General features: G+C 42.6%; 1 protein-coding gene and 1 pseudogene across 4 annotated transcripts in view; one reads left to right on the top strand and one right to left on the bottom strand.

The window, feature by feature from the left end:
* The window catches only part of IMMP2L (inner mitochondrial membrane peptidase subunit 2), a 694,672-nt gene extending 673,478 nt beyond the window's left edge, over positions 1–21,194 (top strand). For all 4 annotated transcript variants that reach the window (XM_039862777.1, XM_039862778.1, XM_039862775.1 and 1 more), the window contains one exon: positions 20,892–21,194. In XM_039862777.1, the coding sequence (XP_039718711.1) occupies positions 20,892–21,011 (120 nt within the window). In that variant the 3' untranslated portion in view covers positions 21,012–21,194. The remainder of the gene's footprint in view (positions 1–20,891) is intronic.
* On the bottom strand, positions 5,046–5,164 carry LOC120602623 (uncharacterized; annotated as a pseudogene).
* Positions 21,195–21,605: the final 411 nt, after the last annotated feature.

Here is a 21,605-nt window from a genome sequence, read left to right as displayed (position 1 = left end):
GCGCAGGGCCCCTGCCAAACGTGACAGTGTCCAGGGCTCAGGCACCGCTGGTGGGTATGGAGAAATGGGATTCGAACCGGGAGCCAAGGCGTGGCTGAGCCCCAGCCCTAACTGGGTGACTGTGGGCAGCATTTCTGAGCCTCCCTCTCCTCAACTGTGGGAGTGAGAATTAGACTTAATTTCTATTATTCTCATAAGCGTTATTCTCGCTCCAGTATTTTCATGGCAGGGAGTCAGTTGGTTTTCTTGGTTACAAACAAGGACACAAACCCACCCTGACTAATCTAAGCAGAAAAGATGCCATCGCAAGGACATCAGTGGACATCATTCTTTTACACTCAGTGGCCACGAGTGTCGACCCCCTTTCGAGATGAAAACGTGCCATGGACGAGAGGAGGTTTCCGTGCAGCTGATGCCTGATGTTCCCTCTAAGGTCGTTTCGGGGTGAAGGACAGAGGTGGCCCACTCTCTCTCTGGGTCCAAACAGTGGGAAGTTCTGTCATTCCAGAGGTGAACCCTGCAGGTGTGGGACGACGGGAGAAGTATGAGGAGAGCCTTTCTCCTGAAGGAAAAATGCCTTGTGGAGGTTCGGCCAAAACTCGGTCCATCACATGCTCCGAAGGGCTGGGCTGAGCCATGGGCAAACTCCGAGGCCAACTCTGACCCCTCCAAAGGCCTCTGCAGGGCGACGTGAGACTCTGCACAGAAAAGGCAGGTCACTCCAGCGCCAATGTGATCAATGCAGAGTCGGCGATGACCTGCGGTCCAGGTCACAGGCGAAGACACTGCAATGCGGTGGCTAGTTCAAAAGCAGTCAGAGATCAGTGGGCAGGAAGGAGAGAAGATACTTGCGTGCCAGGGTCTCCGTGTTTGCTTTCCTCCTAGACTCAGCGAGGCCAGAGCTGGCATGCTTCGCTTCTGCGTAACACCCTCACGGTTTTAGAGGCTTCAAAGGGAAAGGCTGCGTTTTGGAAACAACTTTGAAGTCAGTTTCCCTAATTCTTACAGAGTCTCATGTTTCTTTTCCATTTATATGGTTCCTCTTAAACAACTGAGTAAAACAGAGTAGGAAGAAAGCAGATACTTTTCGGGTCGAATAAGAAACAAGAGATCTGACAGCTGCCTTTCATATATAAAGAGCACGCTTACTAAGCGTTTGCAATGCACCAGTATCTCACACTTTATTAAACTGTTACAGTATTGACAGAAGAACGTCCAAACCTGTAGAAAGATTTTATAAGAGTTTATTAGAGTTTGTTTGAGCGAGGCAGAGGACACACCTGAAAGCAAGATCTCAACAGACCAAGAAAAGTGCTTGGGAGAATGACAGTCTGCAGTGGCTTTTATGCATTCGGAAGGAAGGAGGGGACGTAGGGAAGATGACGTGAAGGAGGGAGAGAGCCAGGCAGGGGATGCATCGCAGGAGAGTCAACGCGATGCTGTGCTCTCCCGAGGGTGGCTACAGCTGCTGAGGAGTCTGAAAAAGAGGCATTTCCCAGGCGTGTTAACCCATTTGCGCAGAGACAATGGACGGATCGGCTGGAGGCAAAGATCAACCTTTTGCTAAGAAGTTACAGGCCTGGGGCGTGACCACCGGCCATGACCTGTCCAGGCGGGGATTTGTGACGGATTGCCCTGTAAGGTCGCTTTGCTTGGTTTATGACAACAGCCCTTTTTGTCCACAGCAGCAAGCCCCTCAGATACTTACGCATTATTTACATTTTAGGTATTTGGGAACTGAGGCTCAGAGATATTAAATATCTTATCCAGTGCCACCTGGCTGGGCCCAGGGGACTCAGAGTCTCTGAGATTTCAAAGTCCACGTTCTTGATAACCTTAGATATTCACATAAGAAACTACTGACATTCTTAAAGTTCCTGTTTGTATATGACTGTACTTTTAACTCGTATTAACATAACAAAAAGGAAGTTTCATTAAAATACGTTCCCGGCTTTAATCTTTAGTCATCTCTAATCTCTACATTTAAAAATCTTTTCATTTTATTCGACATGCAGCCCACGCTATTTGCAGAACCCACACGGAGCCGAATGCCATGACCGTTCACGTGCCTTTTCCAGGGCTTTCAAACCAGCTTGTCCCGTGATGCCCACTCCATTGCATTTTCGAGTAGGTTGTAAATCTGTTAAAACCAATAATTTTAGAATATTGAACGCGTTAAAAAAAAAAAAAAATAGCCGGTGGTACCCACGCATCCCACGCCCACGCCCGTCATGGTCTGAGTGACCGCTGAGGTCCTGCGTCGCCATGTGTTCCTCCGACACTTCCAACACCTGCAGCAAGTTTTCTGCGAGAAGCCGGTGTTGCCAGGGTCTACGCCGTGCGTTCAGTGACCTTTTAATATACTACGTGCTGTGTTTTTTATCCTCATGCACACAATTCCTTGGCTTTTGGTAAGCTCCCGGTAGCAACCTGAGAACTGCGGTTCCGGCTCTGACCGCTGAGTTGTTCTTCCCAGAAGGAAGGGCCGCGTATGGGGTCACTAATCCCCACTCACCATTCGCTTGCAGATGCAGAGCAAGAGTTTAGGGTCAGGAATTAAGTCCAGCCACAGGCAACACAGAGCAGATGTCGTCGATCAGAAACTTGAGTGAAAGAAACGATGTTTCCGACAGGTCGTTGAAAGGGCATCCCCTCCATCCATGGCTTCGGGTAATCCAAGTACTTACCTGGGCCTGAGTTGGGTCTCTAGGTTGTATGCGAGACTCCTTGCCTTAATCTCTTGCAGAACCGTGTTCGTCTAATTGCCAGCAAGGTGAATTGTGCTTCTGCCTTTCGGGGGAGGCTGCCGCAGTGGACATAGTCCATTTTGATACTTAGACTACCCCGCGGTGGACCCCAGGTATATCGCTTATAGAAATAGCTTGTAGAAATTTAATCGGATAAAAATTTAGCTTCCCTAAAAACTGGGACATTTCCTCCGGCCTGTGAGCGCTGTGTAAGGAATTGGGCTTTCTTCTTCACCTTGGCTCTCAGATAGCTAAGTACCGAGTGTGACAGTCTCCACGGCAACTCTCTTGGTCAGTTGTCATTTTATTTATCTTCTTTTGTTCCTGGTTGGTTGTTTTGTAAACCTCCTAACTTTCTTTTTTGAAAGACGGACTAGAGAAGGGGTGGGGAGTGGGAAGAGATGGTTAGAGAGAGATTAATGACAGGTGACCACCCATATGAACAAAGGTGACCGGGGCAGAAAGTCGCCCCCACCGTAGCAGCAGGGCTGGCGATGGATACGAGCTGTCTTGCTGTCCCAAGTCCTCACTTGCCAATGGCAGCCCAGTCTGTCTTAGTGGCTGCTAAAATATGGTTTAAAACAATGTCAGCAGCAATCCAGGCTTTTCCGCCTCTGTCCCTTTGAATTTATATGAACCACTTATCGCCTGCATGAAAATAGCAGGCGGAACGTCAGATACCAGAGAGAACACAAGTAAACAATGAGATATCGGTCAGAACGCATCCGTCCACCATGGTTTACCGTGGATACGGCGAGTCGCTAACTATCCAGATTACATTCAAGTATTTCATCACCTGCGTAATCGAGCTGCAGAACTAGGAGTTGAGACCACTTCGACGCTAGTGGTCTGATCATGTGGTAAAGAGACTGGTGCATAAACATTAATCCTGGGAAATTAATCCACGAAAATTAGCTACAGAGACCCCTAGAGGCCTGTTTTGTGTCTATTTTTGCATAAAATGTTGAACGAACTACTTACGGAAGGTGTCTCGTGGAGACTGGAATGACGAAGCCTGATTCTGCAGTCATCTAGCGAAGCACGGGGAGGCCGTGAAGTAACCTGAAAATGCCTTCTGATTAAAGCTAAGCCTTGAACAGGAAAATTGCTTTGAAATGATTCAAGAGAAAATTGTCGGTAATGGAGGAAAACACTTGTCCTAGCGTGAGGCCTTTAAAAGCAAGAGTCTCATTCTGAATCTTTTGTAAAGCATACGGTTTTTGTTTTTGATTGCAAAATATCGGATTGTATCAACCTATCACGTCTCGATTTCAAAATTTAGTGGAGGGCAAAGAGGCTTCGGAGGATGTTCTAGGTAAAAAGCGGGCAGAGGGTGCCACAAGAGCGGATGTCTCCAGCCTCCTGTGGAGCCAGCTTAGATGCATCCGCTCGGTGGCTTAACAGCACAGCTCCTGCTCCCAGGGCCCTTGGCTCCTTCGTCTGTCTAGCGTGGCAGGTTGTAGTCTGATGCTCTAACCATCTGTCCTTCCCGCCAGATCACGAAGCCCTGGGGGACAGAGACCGCCTTTATTACCTCGTGTTTATTTCCAGCATCCAGCAGGGTGTCCTCCCCGCTCCCCTCACCCCAGGGATGGAGCCCAAACTCTGATTACATTTATCTTCTTTGGTAAATATTTACCTTTGCAGGTATTTAAAAATATTAATACTGTATCTAAAACTTTGGAGGGCGAATGCGTTTCAGAACTCCGACTTCGGGATGTTGGAAAGGTGGCATCATGTCTGTAAACAGCGTCTGTAAACAATATCTTTACCATGTGTCACACACAACACTCCCAGCCCACGTCAAGCACGTTAATGTTCCTACAGCAAAAATTATCAGTAGGCACACGGCGCGGGCTCAATAAAGACTGGACTTTCTTACCCGCTGAGGTCAGGTGTGGTGCCGGGGTCTGCATTACCCCTGTGGGAAGGAAGGTGTGTTCACGGAGGGAGACATTCCCAGGCACAAAGACTCGGACCCTCGTCAGCTCAGGAGAAAGGCCACAGTGCCAGGGCGTCCGGCACAGTGACGTGTTCTCCCCACGGGCGCTGGTAGCAGCACCCCACAGGAGGGGGCCGTGGGAGAGGCGCGTTCCCACATGAAAGCCTTCCCACGTGCCGCCACGGCCCGTGTCGCCCACCCTCCCCGCTCGCCCCTCCCCCTCTGTTCTGACCTATTTCAACACTTTTCTGGAGTGTGCGCGCGCGTATGTGTGTATAATTTTTTAGGTGAGGCAACCCTTGGTTGACCTCACAAGATTGCAAGGACCTTGTCATCTTACAATCCCTTATTTTTTACGCCTACAGCACCTGGTCTTCCTAGGTGGTCTCCCATCCACGTACTAACCAGGCCCCATCCTGCTTAGCTTCCAAGATCAGACGGGACGGGGCTTGTTCAGGGTACCATGGCCATAGACCTATATATATATATATATATATTTTTGCTTACAGCTTAGATCTTACACGTTTTGATACCTTCCTGTCTGCCTTCCGTGTGGTTCTTTGGCACGTGACCCTCACGCCTCCCGATCAACCGGAGGTTTGCTCTTGAGTAAATGGCAGCCAGAGTTTGCTCAGAACGAAGCAGCCTCTGCCCGTGCTTTTGTTTAGAGGAGCTGCGTTTGTCTGCTCACTGTGCACAGACGGGCACCTCGAGAATGTGTACACGGATGACAAATAAGCCACCGCCGTTTCCTTTACAACCCTCGCCTACTGCATCAAAATATGCCAATCCGGATCCAAATCTGTGTTATTGTTTAAAATAAAGTAGGTAGCATCGTGTCTATTCTTCAGTCTTTTTAGAAATCTTGTTCGTTTTTCCAACAATACGGTTGCCGACTTTTCGGTACATTTGTTTTTGCCTGCCTTTATTTCTCATTCCGTTTGAGGTGCTTAGGCCATGCGTGTTTCTGTGCGTATTTGCCAGAGAGCTCACTTTTATGCTGTTCGTTAAAGGGGTTATTCTGCTCCCCTCTGTCATTCTCTCCGTGTCTCAGGCTGTTTTTGAAGACGTGCCTTCAGTGGTGTTGTTACAGAGATGTGAGATGTTGGCATTAGCAGCCAACGGCGACCCCGGAGGTGGGGTCGGAAAGCTCAGGGCTCCCTCTGTAGAGCAGAGTGCCATCGGTCCCCGATCACGAGGCTCTTTTCGCTCTGTCCCTACCCGTGGCTCGGTTGTGTTTTCCTTGGTGACTCTGATGCCAAGATGCAGTGGACTTCTATTCCTGGTGGCTGGCACTGTGGTGACTTTTGCTATTTGCCATGTAGTCGGAGCCCCCCCCCTCCAATCCCTGTCCCCTGCCCGGGACTGGTGACCAGTGTGCGGGGTGTGAATCCCTCAGGGTTGATAACCAGGGCTCGGCACTGCCCACTTGCACGTCGGAGGCGTGATGCCCAAGCAGAGGCCGTGCGTGGAGTCCCGTGTCCCTCCTCAGTGACCTGCTCTCTGCGGCCCGCTCCCATTCCCTGGTCTCAGAGTGGCTACGAGGACACGTGCCCTAGTCCAGAAGGAGCTGCGGCACCATGTCAAGGCAGTCCTGGGATGTGCTCCCTGACCAACACTGTCAGCGGACTGATGTTGTCTTCTAGAAAATTTTAATGTGGGAAGAGGACAAATAGCCAGAATAGGGATCAGTTACCCAATAACCACTGGGACTCATCCCAGGAGACTGGCGATTAGTTGTAATAAGTTTTTCTCCTTCTTCTTATTGTTCATTTGTGTTGGTGGTAAGTGGTTGTCACCAGAGGCGACCCAAACCAATTGACTTGGCCGGTGTAATGTTTTAAGAATTCTTAAGAAGATGCGGGAAATATGTTATAAACATTTTAAATCTCTGCATTGCACGTATATGTGCTTCCAAATCGCACCTTTACAAAACTCTCTGTGACTGCAGCCACATCGAGGTCCTCGGCAGGACTGGTCGGCTGTCGTCCTTCGCAGTGCGTCACCCAAGATTTCGGGAGTTCTCACGTCACTTCATATTGTTTTCCAAGGTGCATCCTAGGGCTGCGGGGAAGAGGTTTATGATCTGGGAGGATGGGCATGGCACGTGCTGCTGGGTGTTCGGTGGACAGGCCCTTAGAGTAGAATGTCACTCATTCTGAGACACCATGAAGACGAGTTTGGAAAGAAGTGACTCTGAAGGGCCTTGGATGTCAGACTGGAAGGCTAACGCCCTTCTTCAGGCTTCGGGAAGCCAGTACTTCTTTTTTTAAACGGTGTTCTTCAAAGTTTGGATATTGTTCCGATTTGATTTCACTTTCAAAAATAGTTGTGGGTAATTTAATTTTGTAGAATAAATATCCGCTGACTGCTGCTTTGTTTATGTGGAAATTTCTCTCTCACGATGCTAAGTAAATTCATCAAAGACAGATTTTATTTGCTAATAGTGCATATAAAATTTCTATTTCATTTTTTAGAAAACATTTTAATCAAATGTACTTGGAAGTTTTGTGCTCCATCTAACACTGTGAGGATCTGCTAAGGGTTTATAATGGTTTATCCCATGCTTTTGTTTAAGTATTTCAGTGCATTCCTTATGCTTAAAAATATTGTGCATCTTTTGAAGGAGACAGTTATACACGAGACACAGAAGAGCAAAGACGAGAGTCAAGTCCCAGTGAAATATTAGGTTAGTTGGTCACAGCATTTCACCTGTTAGAAAAAAATGTGTATGTTTAAGCATCTCTCTCCTTTTAATAACAAATGTTTTTGTTTGTTTGTTTTTTCATTTTTCCTCAGCATGTTCTTTTCTTTCTCTATGTGAGTATTGGGACCACATAGAACTGGCTTCTCACACAGGATTCCGTTTCATTCATGTCTGTATTAGTTGGCTAGGGCTGCGGTGACAAAATGCCACAGACTACCTGGGTTAATCACAGGTCTGGAGGCTAGACATCCAAGATCAATGTGTCAGCAAAGAGGTCTTCTTCTGAAGCCTCTCTCAGGGCCTCGCAGGCGGCCGCCATTTTGCCGTGTCCCTACGTGCTCATTCCTCTGGGCATCTTAATCTCCTCTTCTTACAAAGGGTTCCAGTCAGATGGGGTTAAGGCCTATTCTCAAGGCCTCATTTTAACTTAGGGCCCAAGATGTGCTTCTGTGGTGTGGGGATTGTTCTGAGCTCAAGGCAACTTTGGCTGGGAAACTCCTGTCCCTCCCTTGACTACCTGGAAGAATTTGAATGAGGGGCCCTGCCCCATATGGGAGATTAGCAGAGAGGACCTCTCTTGATTGACCTGTCTGTAGGGCAGGACAAACTTCTATGAACTAAACATCTGCTCTTGTCATCCTGCAATGACCCTCTGAAGCCCCCAAGGCAGCTTACCTCAGCCCCAGCTCAAGACGTCTTATACACCCACGTTCCTATTCTGTCTCGGTCCTCACACACATGTCTAGATTTGGATTAGATTTGGTTATTTTCTCTTGCTAATCTGTCTCATGCCTATTAGATTTGGTTATTTTCTCTTGCTAATCTGTCTCATGCCTATTTGATTACGAGGCCAGCCGAAACAATCTTGGGGAGATAGCTTCAGTCTTTTTAGTGTGTGCCTCCGTTTTGATGGCAGACATCATCATATGTCAGGACATCTCAGATTTCCAGGAATTTAATATCACTTCTGGAACACTTCTACCATATACAACTGTTACAGAAAGAAGGCTCGGTGTTATTATTTGGTAATGCTTCCCATATAATTTGAGCATACCCAAATAAGCCTAATTTGTTTAATACCTCTTTTGTAAGGAGAGAAAATCTTTTGAAGTATTCCAAAGTCCCTGCTGGTATACACGCCTCAAAGTTATTTTCCAGTCAAAACTCTATAGTTTAATTTTGGGAATTCTGTCAAGATATATTTTGGACATTTGACTAAATAGGATCATAAGTCATTTTGAAGCAATACTTAATTATCCATTTAACCCAAGTGACAATAAAAGACTTCAAAGACAAATACAAAAGTTTACATGATGGTTAGCAAAACTTAGTTCTTACTATTGAGAAGATTCCGTTTCTTTTAAGTAATCAAGGACCTGATTAAGACAACATAAAACAGAAGATTATTTTGATAACACAGAGTCTTTGCTTTCTAGGCAGAAAATCTTGTCATACTATCAGTAGCAGACCAATAGTCCCTTTTTGCAGGAGAAAAACTCTAATTTTCCATCAACTTACCTTTGAAAGCTAAATTCACTTAGTCTTATTCAGATTTCCCATACATAAAATTCCTTTCTAAAAATTTCTTTTTCACAAAACGTCTACAACTTTCCTTTTCACATTTGGATTTTGGTCGTTTTTCTTCTTTCCTGTTCTGATAGGACCAACCTCACTCTAACACCAAATTCATTTCCTTTCCCTCAAAAATACACCTCCCTATCTCATACCTTTTCTCTTTTTGGCCAAAACATATCCCACTTATCTTGTATACACATTTGTTTTCTTATTATCAATTTTGAAGCTTTAGATACGTATTAGAATTCTTAACCTTAAAAAAAGAGTCCTAGTGAAAAGTAAGTAAGCAATTTTGAATTGTCTGTTATACCTGTATTTAGATTGATAGGTTTATGAACATATAATTTCTAGAATTTTTTTTTTTTAAATATGGCACAAGACATGTTTATTAATGGACCTGTTGCAGCCAGAGGACACCGAGAAAGCTGGGTTCATTTCTGCCGACACAGGAAAGAATTACAGATCAGTGAAATTTAGGAACAGTAAGATTTATTAAAGTGCGTTTCACCGGAGATGGTCTTAGCTGCACAGGATTTGGGAACTATACCTTATATTGGCCCTTACTGGTGGTTACAGGGGCAGCGCTGAGTGGATGATTGGCATGTGAGGTCAGCTGATTGACAGTTAGCTGTTTTAGAAACCTTTGTCTGATGCCCATGTGGTTACCCAGAATTCAGTCTGTTTTAATTAGATTCATGAACTTCCGGGCATTTGTATGATATTATAAAGGTGGGAGACTGAGGCTGAGGTTAAAGAAGGTCAGTATATGTACTAACTGCTAAGCTCTCTGGCCAGACAGACTAAACCAGTGGTTATTTTTGTGGCTTTTACTTCCTTTTATTCCAAGATGTTAATGGTAATTTTTAACTGTAAAATGGGTGTTTCATGGCTGCCCTAAGGGAGGTCTCTGGGTGGGGCCTTTACTTCCTTATTGCTCATGTCTGTCTATCTGCCTAATAGACCCAAATACCTTTCTTTTCTCTGTAATCGAAAAGTAGATAAACCTATGATCAGCAATTCATGTTTCGTTTATCACACTTGGAAATGGTCTAGATGTTCAATAACTTCTCATCATTTACTTTAGCAAGCAAAACTTTAATTACACATAGAGTGTAATTATTGCTAAAGAGTTAAACTAAAAAGAAACTTTTTATTCTACTTACATTAATTTACTTGCTCCTAACAATTAACTTTGGATTACTTATGAAAATTTCATCATTCTAAATTATATTTCTTGATGACAAATCTTGCAACTATTGACGTAAGGTATGTCCAAACTGGTATTGACTTTTCTAAAAGAGTTTATTTGAACCAAAATTTACAACATCTACCAAGGACAAGATCTCAAATACTCTGGAGAAAACCAGTTTTGCATTTTCTTTTATGCATTGGAGACAAAGCAAGGCGGGGATCAGATTTCCTCTGGAAGGCTGTGGAAGGAGGGCTCTGAAAGCCAGATGAGGGATTAGAAGGAGGGGTGAGGAAAGGGCATGTGAACGTAGATGCACAGAAACAAGGGCCAGGGCCTGCTTAAGGCAAAGATGACCTTTTGGTAAAGAAGTGACAGGCCTGGGGCGTGACTGCCCCCAACTTGCCCAGTTAGGAATTGATGATCAGCCCTCCCTGTGAGGTTACTGTCCATAGAACCTTTTTTGTCCACACAACAGAGATAACATGAACTTAATAAACCCAGGTAGGATAAAAGTATTATTTAATGCTGATGATTCTAAAGATATGCCTATCTATCCAAACCAAACTCAAACCAGCTTTAATATCAACTATTTTCCCAGATCATGTGATTCTGAAAAGCTGTTGGGTTAGTTTCTGTTATATTTTTGAGAATTCTCATATAAGCAGTTGTTCATTTAAGCTAAGTTTTTTTTTTTTTTTTTTTACAAATTGACAACACCATCTAGAGATAGAAAATACCACACAACACACACACGTGAACATACAGAGACAGAGATATCTTTCAGAAATCTTGTAGCCATGAGACAGGCACCACAATGCAAAACTCACTAGTTTATAAAAGAACAATCATTAAGTTGATCAGTTTAGATGGCAATTTTTTTTTTTTAATAAGAAATACCTTCCTGAAATTTGCATTTCAAAAGATGGTCCCAGTGAGGGTTCTTAGCGAGGACCAGGTGTTTACATTTCAAAGTTACCTGGAGAGAAATGCAGGCCCCTCCTGAAAGGATATGGTCTCCCAAAGCCAATATTTATAAGCTTCCAGAGGACCAGGGGAGGCCTTGGGCTGGTAAGATGAACAGGTGGGCTTCGAACTCTTTCTGGAGCCACACCTCTGGTCCTATAAAGACTTCCTTTATAGAACAGCACAGTTGCCTTAATTAGATTGTCCCCTAAATGGGGGCAAAGGACCCACAGTTCCATCCACCCATTGTTGGAACATTTCTTTCCCTTGGGGCACAGTCCTTCTCAGGCTCTGACGTTAGCTTCCACTTTGGCCAATTTCTGATAAAAGAAAAATAATAATTATGAAATTTTTCCAGATATCTTGTTAGGTTTCAGCTGTGAAAACAGTAAGTATTTCTGGTGGTATTACACAACCCCATGGACCCAAGAAGGTGCCAAGATTATTACTTCTCAAGACTCAGCCCGAAGGAACGCAGCTGGAGATGGGAAGGAAGAGACACTGAAAGCGTATGCCTTTCTCACAATGGCCTCCGGATATAATCCATTTAGAAAGGAACTTTCCAGGATCCTCCCTGGGTTGAAAACATTTTACTTATGGCTCTTAGGTCAGCCTTTGACCTAGGAGTAAAAATGACCCAAGTAGGGATTGGGTCTGTAGCTTGAGGTGGTTTTATTTTTAAAAGGTGACTGTTCAATCTACATTTCTGAGTAGAAAGGCAGCTCTGACAGAGGATGTCAGAATGAGCACACAAACATCCGCAGCCTGGGAGGTGGGGAGTGGGGAGCAGCAGTTACCCTAATAGTCAAATCTGTCTTAAGTACCTCTTACCATTTTTTTTTTTCATTAGCCCTCTTAAATAAATGTTTCAATGGAGCTTAGAAATTTTGAAACCTTTGTAGGCTTCTCCATGCCGATGAAAAATAGCCATCTCATGCCCTTGTTCAGTTTGGGAACCCTTGCTTTCTGCACTTTAAACGTTTTTATCTAACTGGAACATTCCTCAGAACAGCCACTGTGATTTTATAGTTTCCTTGCGGGCAGCAGCAGTTTGCCAGAAACTTAGGCATAAATGGGGTTTAACTCACGAGCCTGTCTGGCCATATTTGGTGCTTCTAACCTGACAGCTACCAAGCCAGATTCTTGGGACACATAAATTTTGAGGTTGGTTTTTAGTAAGATTTTTGCCATTTTTTAAATTTCATTTTTCTTCTTAAGTGCAGAACGATTGTGCTTCCAATGTCTTAATTTTTTCCCCCGATATCTGCAAATGTCTGAAGGTCAATAGGAAGGACTTGGATTTTTGTTCTAATTTCTGTCTTTCCATCTTACTAAGGGACTCTTCATGACTAGCTGTTTAACAATGCGAGAGCTCTCTACGAAAAAAAAAATTACTTCTTTTCAATTTAGAAGTTTTTCCAATTAAAAGGATTCATCATCTGGCCTTGAAGGCAGGATCTATAGTGACCCAAGAAAATAGAGAAGGCAGTCTTCCAGTGCACAGGCTTCAAGGCTGGTGCAGCTCCAGCCCCCAACAAAAATAGGAGACGCCTCCAGCCACAAAGCCACTAACTTGCGGTTCCAGGCGGGTTCTACTGGAATAGGATGTTTCTAGTACTAACAAGTAGTGAAGGTTGAGGTGATAACGACCCTTAATGGGCTGAGGCCCCTTCTGACAGACTCCCCTGAGAGTTGGCAGAGCCAGACAAAGAGGACCAAGAAGCTTTCTATGGCTTAACCAAGGCTTGGGACCCCCATCTATTAGACTGGCCACCAGATGCACCCCAGTAAGTGCACGTTCCAGGTGGTGGAGACCAAAGAGGAAATATACTTGTCATAAGGCCAGGCTCTCAGGACATGTAACAAGATGAAAGGAGAGACACCAAATAGAGACAGAGGAAAACAGAATTAACAAAACCCATGAGTCCTCATACCAAATAACCAAGAGTCACTAGCCCGAGAAACTAGTTTCGCAAATATTTTCTTCTGATAATCTAAATTTACATGAGAGCAAAAGACTCACCACTTCCGCTGTTCCAGATCCTGGGTCTGGGGTGTGGAGAAGACCCTTGCCTGCTGCCAGCCTGGTCGGATGCCCCAGAATCTCCATGTGTGCAGCAGCCTCGTGGTGTCCCAGCCAGTGACATCATCCCACTCACGGCGCCAACTATGGGGGAGGAAGAAACTGTCCCTTACCTGGAAGTCTTTTGGCCGGTCTCACAATCAAATAGACATGAGAGAGATTAGCAAGAGAAAGTAACCAAACGTAATGCAGACATGTGTGTGGGGACCCCGCACGCACAATCAGGGACAGAAAGGGAACATGGGTATATATATAAGGCATCCTGAACCGAAGCTGAGGTAAGGTGCCTTGGGGGCTTCAGAGGGTCACTGAAGGATGACAAGAGCAGATGTTTAGTTCATAGAAGTTTGTCCTGCCCTACAGACAGGTCAATCAAGAGAGGTCCTCTCTGCTAATCTCCCATATGGGGCCGGGCCCCTCATTCAAATTCTTCCAGGTAGTCAAGAGAGGGACAGAAGTTTCTCCTGAGGCCCCAGCCAAAGTTGCCCTGAGCTCAGAACAATCCCCACACCACAGTAGCACATTTGAGGGTGACTAGCTCTGAACCCCCATATCTGGAAACCAAAGCTGTACCTGAAGTGCAACTTTCAAAACTACAAAGTTCAAATAATTCTACATTATTATGCCCCTCTATGTTCACTGTGCTCTTTGCATATCTGTATACATACCAATAAAAAATACCTATGACAAGCTAGCCCCACAGCGATAGGTACTCTCTGAATATATTCATCTCAGTCTTAAAAAAAAAAAAAAATACTTAAATTTTGCATCCCATACCATGCTTTTAAACAATATTGATATTATTCATCGCTGAGAATTTTAACCATTATTATTCATAATTATGAGGGCGAGTCATTTTTCCAGAAGTGAGAGTAGTATCCCTAATAAATGTTTGGAATAAAAGAAACATAGGTTCTGGTAAAATGCATAAATGCATATTAAAAAATCATAATAATCGCTATGTCAAAAGTAAGCTCCAGACCTAAGAAAGCAAGCAAACACACTGGCAAGAGTCAAGCCAGGTTAAAAGATGGCCACGTCAACCTTAGGAAAAAGTTAGACAACTTGGAAAAGCAAATAAAGGACCGAGGAACAACAGTAGCAGCTGTCAAATCTAAACAGGGTCACTTGGAATGGGACGGAGACCACCTGCTCTAGCCCAGCTGACACCAGACAAGAAGAAAAATGGGCACAGAATGCAGTACGACAGACCATTTAGATCTAGGCTCCTGGCAATTAACATGGTTGGAAATGGTCACTTAGGACATTTAGAAAATATTCAAGGAGTTCTTTTTTAAATTGGTTAAGTTCACCTTTTCTGAGTGTGAAGCTAAGTGGAAAGTTCAGCCATTGATTCCAATGGAGGGAATCAGAATCTCTTAGGGTAGGAGCGAGGGGTCTTTCATAAAAACCACAGGCTCCATATCTATGACGTGGTTTCCAGGATATACTGTTGAGAATAATAGCAAGACACAAAAGGGGATACGTAGTATTCTGCCTTTGGTAAGAGAGAAAAAGGGGACAGAGGAATGCATATGTACGTGTATTCTTTTTTCCAAAAGGAAACCAGAAACCAATGAAAATAGTAACCTATTAGAGGTCGGGGGGCAAACGGGAATGAACTTCTCTGTACTTTTTGGGTATTAGTTTCCTACTGCTGCTATAATACGTTACCATAAGTTAAGTGGTTTAAAACAACAAATTTATAGTTCTGGATGTCAGAAGTCCAACATAGGTGTCACTGAGCTAAAATTAAGGTGTCAGTAGGGGGTGTATTTATTTTGAAAGCTCTGGGGGAGAATCCATTTCTTTGCCAGGTTCTAGAGGCCACCTGCATTCCTTGGCTCATGGTTCCTTTCTCCATCTTCAAAGCCAGCAGTATAGTATCTTCAAATCTCTCTTTGAATCAGACTCTTCTGCCTAGCTCATCTACATTTAAGGATCCATATGATTTACATTTGGGTCCATGGGATAATACAGTCTTGTCATCTTAAGATCTAGTGGTCAGTAACCTTAAATCCATCTTCCTGAACTGCCCCTTGCCCTGTAACACTACATATTTGCACCTTCTGGGAATTAGTATATGTACATCTTAGGAGTTGGAGTGGGGAGCATTATTTTGCCTACTGTACCTTTTAAGAATAATCTTGACATTTGGACCATATAAATGCTTATATATTCAAATATGAAATTTAATGAAAAATAACTAAAGCCAACTCTAAAATTGCATACAAATTGAAACAAATGAACCTAACTGCATATCAAACAGTAACATAACTAAGAAAAAAAGAATGAATTCAAATAAAGTTTGAACACAGGACTCTGCCAATTCATCCTTAAATTGAGATCTATCTATTTTAAGGACCAAAATAACTGCAAAGAAATCTTGATTTTTATTCAGCAAATTTGTTGATAGTATACTGACCTCAAAACTATTTTGTGTGTATCTTAGGATAGCGTAGATGTCCTATTGTGGGCAGCCACGATGGTCATTCTGGAAGAGGGGAGATAGAAACACTAAATGGGGAAAGGCGAGAGAGAAACGTGGTTTGGGATTTTTTTATGTTATCACTTGAAATGACATAGACAGTTAACACCCCCAGGGCAATGAGTGTATCTAGTACAGGATTTGGGTTTCTAAATAAAATTCCTCAGTAAAAGAAACCAAGGCTCTTTAAAGAGATGTCCGATTTCAGGTGGAATCGGGTATATAGTACAAGGCAAGCCCGCAACATCTAGTGGTACCAAGAGATAAAGACGTCCTTGAAGACAGATGGAGACATGTCCAAAGCTAACAAAGAACTTCCTCTGGCCCAACGTAGAACATCTGAGCATCAAACACACCAAAATATAGTATCAGATTCTGAATTAAGAATCTTTGATACAAGAGGCATTTGGGGTTAGGAGGAAAAACTTTTTTTTTTTTTAGAGAAAATGAAAGCTAATAAATGTAAAAGAATAATAAATTTGGAAAGTCACTATTTTGTAATCTTCAATGTAATAATTAAGGCGGGATCAATGATATTGAAGCTATACAGTGGTTTGGAGAACAGCTTCCTTCAGAGGGCAGTGAGATGATTAGGTAAAATGTTGACATAGAAGATATTTACATATTTTAAAATATCCACAGATTTATTCCTGTGCTTCGAGTTTGGCTCAATGTCTGTAAGTCATCTCACAGGATATACCACATAAACAAAATGAAGGATAAAAATCATGATCATATCAATAGAAGTAGAAAAACCATTTGACAAAATTCAACATCAATTTATGGTAAAAACTCTCAGCAAAGTGTGAATAGAGGAAACATTTGTACCTCAACATAATAAAGGCAATATGACACGCTCACAGCTAACATCATAATGGTGAAAAGCTACACATTTTTTCTCTAAGATGAGGAACAAGACGAGGATGTCCACTCTCACCATTTCTAGTCAACATAGTACTGGAAGTCTTAGGCATAGCAATCAGAAAAAAGAAAGAAATAGAAGGCATCTAAATTGGAAAGAAAGAAGTAAAACTATCAGTATTTGCAGATGACACGATATTACGTACAGAGAACCCTAAAGAATCCATCAGAAAACTATTAGAACTAATAAATGAAGTCAGTGGAGTAGTGTGATACAAAATTAATATTCAGAAATTAACTTCATTTATATATGCCAATAAACTATCAGAAAAAGAAAATAAAAAACAGTCTCATTTACAATTTTATTCGTTTTGATTACTTGTAGTATAATTTGATGTCAGATAGCATGATACCTCCAACTTTTTTCTTTTTTCTCAAGATTTCTGTGGATATTCAGAGTCTTTCGTGGTTCCATATAAATTTTAGGATTGTATAGTAATCAAAAAGAATAAAATACCTAGCAATAATTTAACCAAGGAGGTAAAAGACCTGTGCTCGGAAAACTATAAGATATTGAAGAAAATACAAATAAATGGAAGGCTATACTGTGCTCATGGAGAGGAAGAATTAACACCATTAAAATGTCCACACTACCCAAATCAATCTACAGATTCAATGCAATCTCCATAAAAATACCATTGTCATTTCTCACAGAACTAGAACGAACAATCCTAAAATTTATATGGAACCACAAAAGACCCCGAATATCCACAGCAATCTTGAGAAAAAAGAAAAAAGTTGGAGGTATCATGCTATCTGACATCAAATTATACTACAAGGCTATAGTAATCAAAACAACATGGTACTGGCATACAAACAGACAAAGAGATCAAAGGAACAGAATACAGAACCCAGAAACAGACTCATGCCCATATGGTAAATTAATTAATGACAAAGGAGAAAAGGATATACAATGAGATAAAGACGGTCTCTTCATTAAATGGTGCGGGAAAACCGGACAGATGCATGACAAATATGAAACTGGACCACTTTCTTACACCATATACAAAAGTAAACTCAAAATGGATTAAAGACTTAAATGTAAGACCTGAAATCATAGAACTCCTGGAAGAAAACATGGGCAGTAAACTCCGACTTTACCCTCAGCAGTATCTTTTTGGATATTTCTCCTCAGGCCAGAGAAACAAACAAAAGGAACTACATCAAACTAAAAAGTTTTTTCATAGCAAAGGAAACCATCAACAAAACCAAAGACAACCTATTGAATGGGAGAAAATATTTGCCAAAGATCCGTCCGATAAGGGGTTAATAACCACACGATATGAGGAGTTCATACAAGTTGGCACCAAAAAAGGAACAATCCAATTAAAAAATGGGCAGAAGACCTGAATAGACATTTTTCCAAAGAGATCATAGAGATGGCCAATAGACATATGGAAAGACACTCAACATCACTAATCGGTAGGGAAATGAAAATTAAAACCACAATGAGATATCACCTCACACCTGTCAGAATAGCTATCATCAGAAAATCAACAAACAAGCGTTGGTGAGGATGTGGAAAAAAGGGAACCCTCGTGCACTGTTGGTGGGATTGCAAATTGGTGCAGCCACTATGGAAAACAGTACAGAGGTTCCTCAAAAAATAAAAATAGAACTACTTTATTACTCAGTAATTCTACTTCTGGGTATTCATCCAAAGAAATCCAAAACGCTCATTCAAAAGCTATACGCACCCATATGTTCATTGCAGCATTATTTACAGTAGCCAAGATGTGGAAGCAACCTAAGTGTCCATTGATAGACAAATGGATAAAGGGGCGGTAGTACATATATATAACGGAATATTGCCCATAAGAAAGAATGAAATCTTGCCATTTGTGACGACGTGAATGGACCTAGAGGGCATTACGCCGAATGAAATCATTCAGACAGAGAAAGACAAATACCATTTGATCTCACTTACAGGTGGAATCTAAAAAAAATTAAATGAATAAAACTCATAGATACAGAGAACAAACTGATGGTCAGCAGATGGGAGGGGGCTTTGGAGGATGGGTGAAAAGGGGGAAGGGATTAAGAACTTCAGATTGCTAGTTGTAAAGACAGCTGCAGGGGTGTAAAATACAGCACAGGGAATATAGTCAATATTATTGTAATAACTCTGTATGGTATGAGGCGGGTACTAGACTTATCGAGGTGATCCCTTTATAAGTTATATAAATACCTAATTACTATGCGTATACCTGAAACCAATATAATAATATTGAATGTCAACTGTAACTGAAAAAGTATAATCCCAGAGGTTACTTATTATCAAAGGAAAATGATTTATTTACACTGGAGAAATCGAGTCAACATCACCTTTATCAAGCGATCAAACTTCCTATCACAACGATGGGTCAAAATGATATTCTGTGCCTCCTGACCTACTAGAACGGGAAGAATACATTATCAACTATATAGTATTCTTGCCAAGAACATTTAACTTGAGTCCATTCAGGAGGGGGAAAAAATTGGGCAATTACAGATGTAGAACATTTTACAAGGCAGCCGGCCTGGGCTCCAGATTAAAATGAACTAATTGTAAACTGAAGCAAAATAATGACAGTTACAATACAATCTGTGATCCTCGATTAAGAATTTTAAAAATAAAAGAGGTATAAAAGACAGTATTGGGACAATAGGAAAAATTTGAATATAGGCTTATATTAAGTAATATATCAATATTAAATATCTCGTATATAATATTACTGTAGGAAAAAGTCTTACTTTTAGGAGGTACATGTTGAAGTATTCATTTAGGGGTAAATTCAGCATGCAGTCAACAACTTTAAATGGTTCAAAAGTAATTATAAATACACAAATACACATACAATCACACGTGAGAGAGAAGAAGGCAACAATATGTGAATAACTGGTGAATTTTGGTGAATAGAGCTATTTTTTGTACAGCATTTTCAAGTTCTCTATGTGTTTGATTTTCAAAGTAACAAGCTGAAGAAAATTTCTTTATTGGGCCCATGGGCTTCTTGGTACCCTTTGGGTTTGTTTGTATTTCAAGTTGTGAAGGTTTTCTTCTCTCTTTTTTTTTAATGTATTTCTGGTTATCTTTTTGGGAATCTCTCCCTTGACATTCAGCTCTTTCCTTTGAGTCTCTGGGCAATGAGGTTTTTTTTTTTTTTTTTTTAAACGCATGTGCTAGCAAATAGAATAACTTCAGTGAAAGGGATGTTGTTTGTTGATCTCTATGGAGCTCCGATATATAGAAAAAAAAAAACATTTGAAAGTAAAATGACAAATAAAATGGAGACATAGTATAAAATATGCTTTATTGCTGGCACTCAATAAATGTGTTTAAACATGAGTGTGTTTTGTAAGCTTCTAAATATCATTGAAATATCTGAGAGCACCGACAACAAAAGACGCAGATTTTCGGGCCTTGCCTCAGGCCCGCTGAAGGCCAAGCTCGGAGGAGAGGGCCTGGGTCTGCATTTGAAACAGGTTTGCCAGAAACAGGTTCTGTTCTTCCCGACGGGGCAGTCTGTGTTCCTGGCGGGCCCCAAGACGTCTGTAAGGGCTCCCGCCGGCCCAGGCCTCAGCCATGGAGAGCTCCCTCCGCTTGCCTCCTCGCGGTCCGTCCCGGGCATCTCTGCTGATGGAGATGCTCCGCCATCTGCCATCATCCTCACGCTTCTCTTCCGTGGCTTCCCGTGCCCCCTCGCTGTTCTGCCGCTGGCTTGCCACCTGTCTCCACGGGCAGTGTGGCGCAGTGTCCTTCCCATGGGGGCGCCCCACGCGATCTCACATCTAATTCTTGCTGCTCATCCAGTAGGCGGGACGGCGTTTTGTGCAAAACATATCGTTTTCGTGCCTCTCTGGGATCCTGGGGCCTCTGCTGGGGATTCTGAGACTTAACCAGCTTGACGCTTCCAGGGTCGATGCGAGCAAGCTGTTGAGGATGGTGGCGAAGGCTGCCGGCCCGGGGTTTGAACCGCTCGTCCCTGCGGCCAGCGTCCACCACCCGGTGGCTGCAAGGCTGTTGGCAAGCCCCGTAACTGCCGCGACTTAGTGTTCTCAGGTGCAAAGGGAGGCTCTATCGGGACCTACCTCAAACGGTGTGAGGACAAAAGGCAGTGACATGCACAAAGCACCTAGGAAAGGGCCCCGTAAGCGTGTACTGCTTTTAACCCTCATCATCGTCTTCCCGTGGCATATCAGACCTGGGTCGAATTCTGCTTTCAAGACATTAAGTGACGATCCTCACAAAATAATTTCTTTTCGGCTTTCTTTGTGTCTCTCCTGGGTTCAGGTTTCGCTGGGACTCCTGCACGCCCACGCTACGCACATCCTGTGGCCACCAGGACGCTGGCAGAGACTGGAGTCGGTTCTTCCCCCGGAGCGGACGCCAGTTCAGAGCGAAGAGGAATGACCCCACGCACGGGACTCCCGGGACGCCGGCACTGGGCGACAGCGCCACCAGTCACACGGAGAGGGGAGGAGACGCGTCCCAAAGCGCAAAGCTTCCAGCCGGACGATCCCGGGCAAGAAACATTTCTCTCGCATTAAAATCATTCGTATTATTAAAGAGAGCAGTTTAAAATAGTAAACAGTATTAAATGGCTCCTGATTTGTGGTGAATTATAATACTCTATAGTTTAATGCCTATATATATATATATATATGTATATATGTGTGTGTGTGTATAAATATATACACATACACACACATATATATGTGTATATATATGTGTGTGTATATATATGTATATATATATACACATATATGTGTATATACACACACACACACATATATATATATATATATGCCGACCTTTGGGAATATGAAAATTTTATTCCCACATGTCTTATGGGAGTAAATTTGTGATTTTGTTATGTATATTTATTCTACTCATCGTTGGGTTTTGATTTTGGTGCTTGCTGCTGAAAGAGTATGAAAATTAATATTTGGTGAAAGTAATTGCTTGAGTAATGTCATTTGCTCTTAAGATGGAAATGAAGAAATA

The sequence above is a fragment of the Pteropus medius genome, unplaced genomic scaffold (genome assembly GCF_902729225.1).
Source record: "Pteropus medius unplaced genomic scaffold, Ma_sr-lr_union100, whole genome shotgun sequence".
Taxonomy (NCBI): Eukaryota; Metazoa; Chordata; class Mammalia; order Chiroptera; family Pteropodidae; genus Pteropus; species Pteropus medius.
Note: the sequence above shows the minus strand (reverse complement) of the source record. Positions and strands in the feature narration are given on the sequence as shown.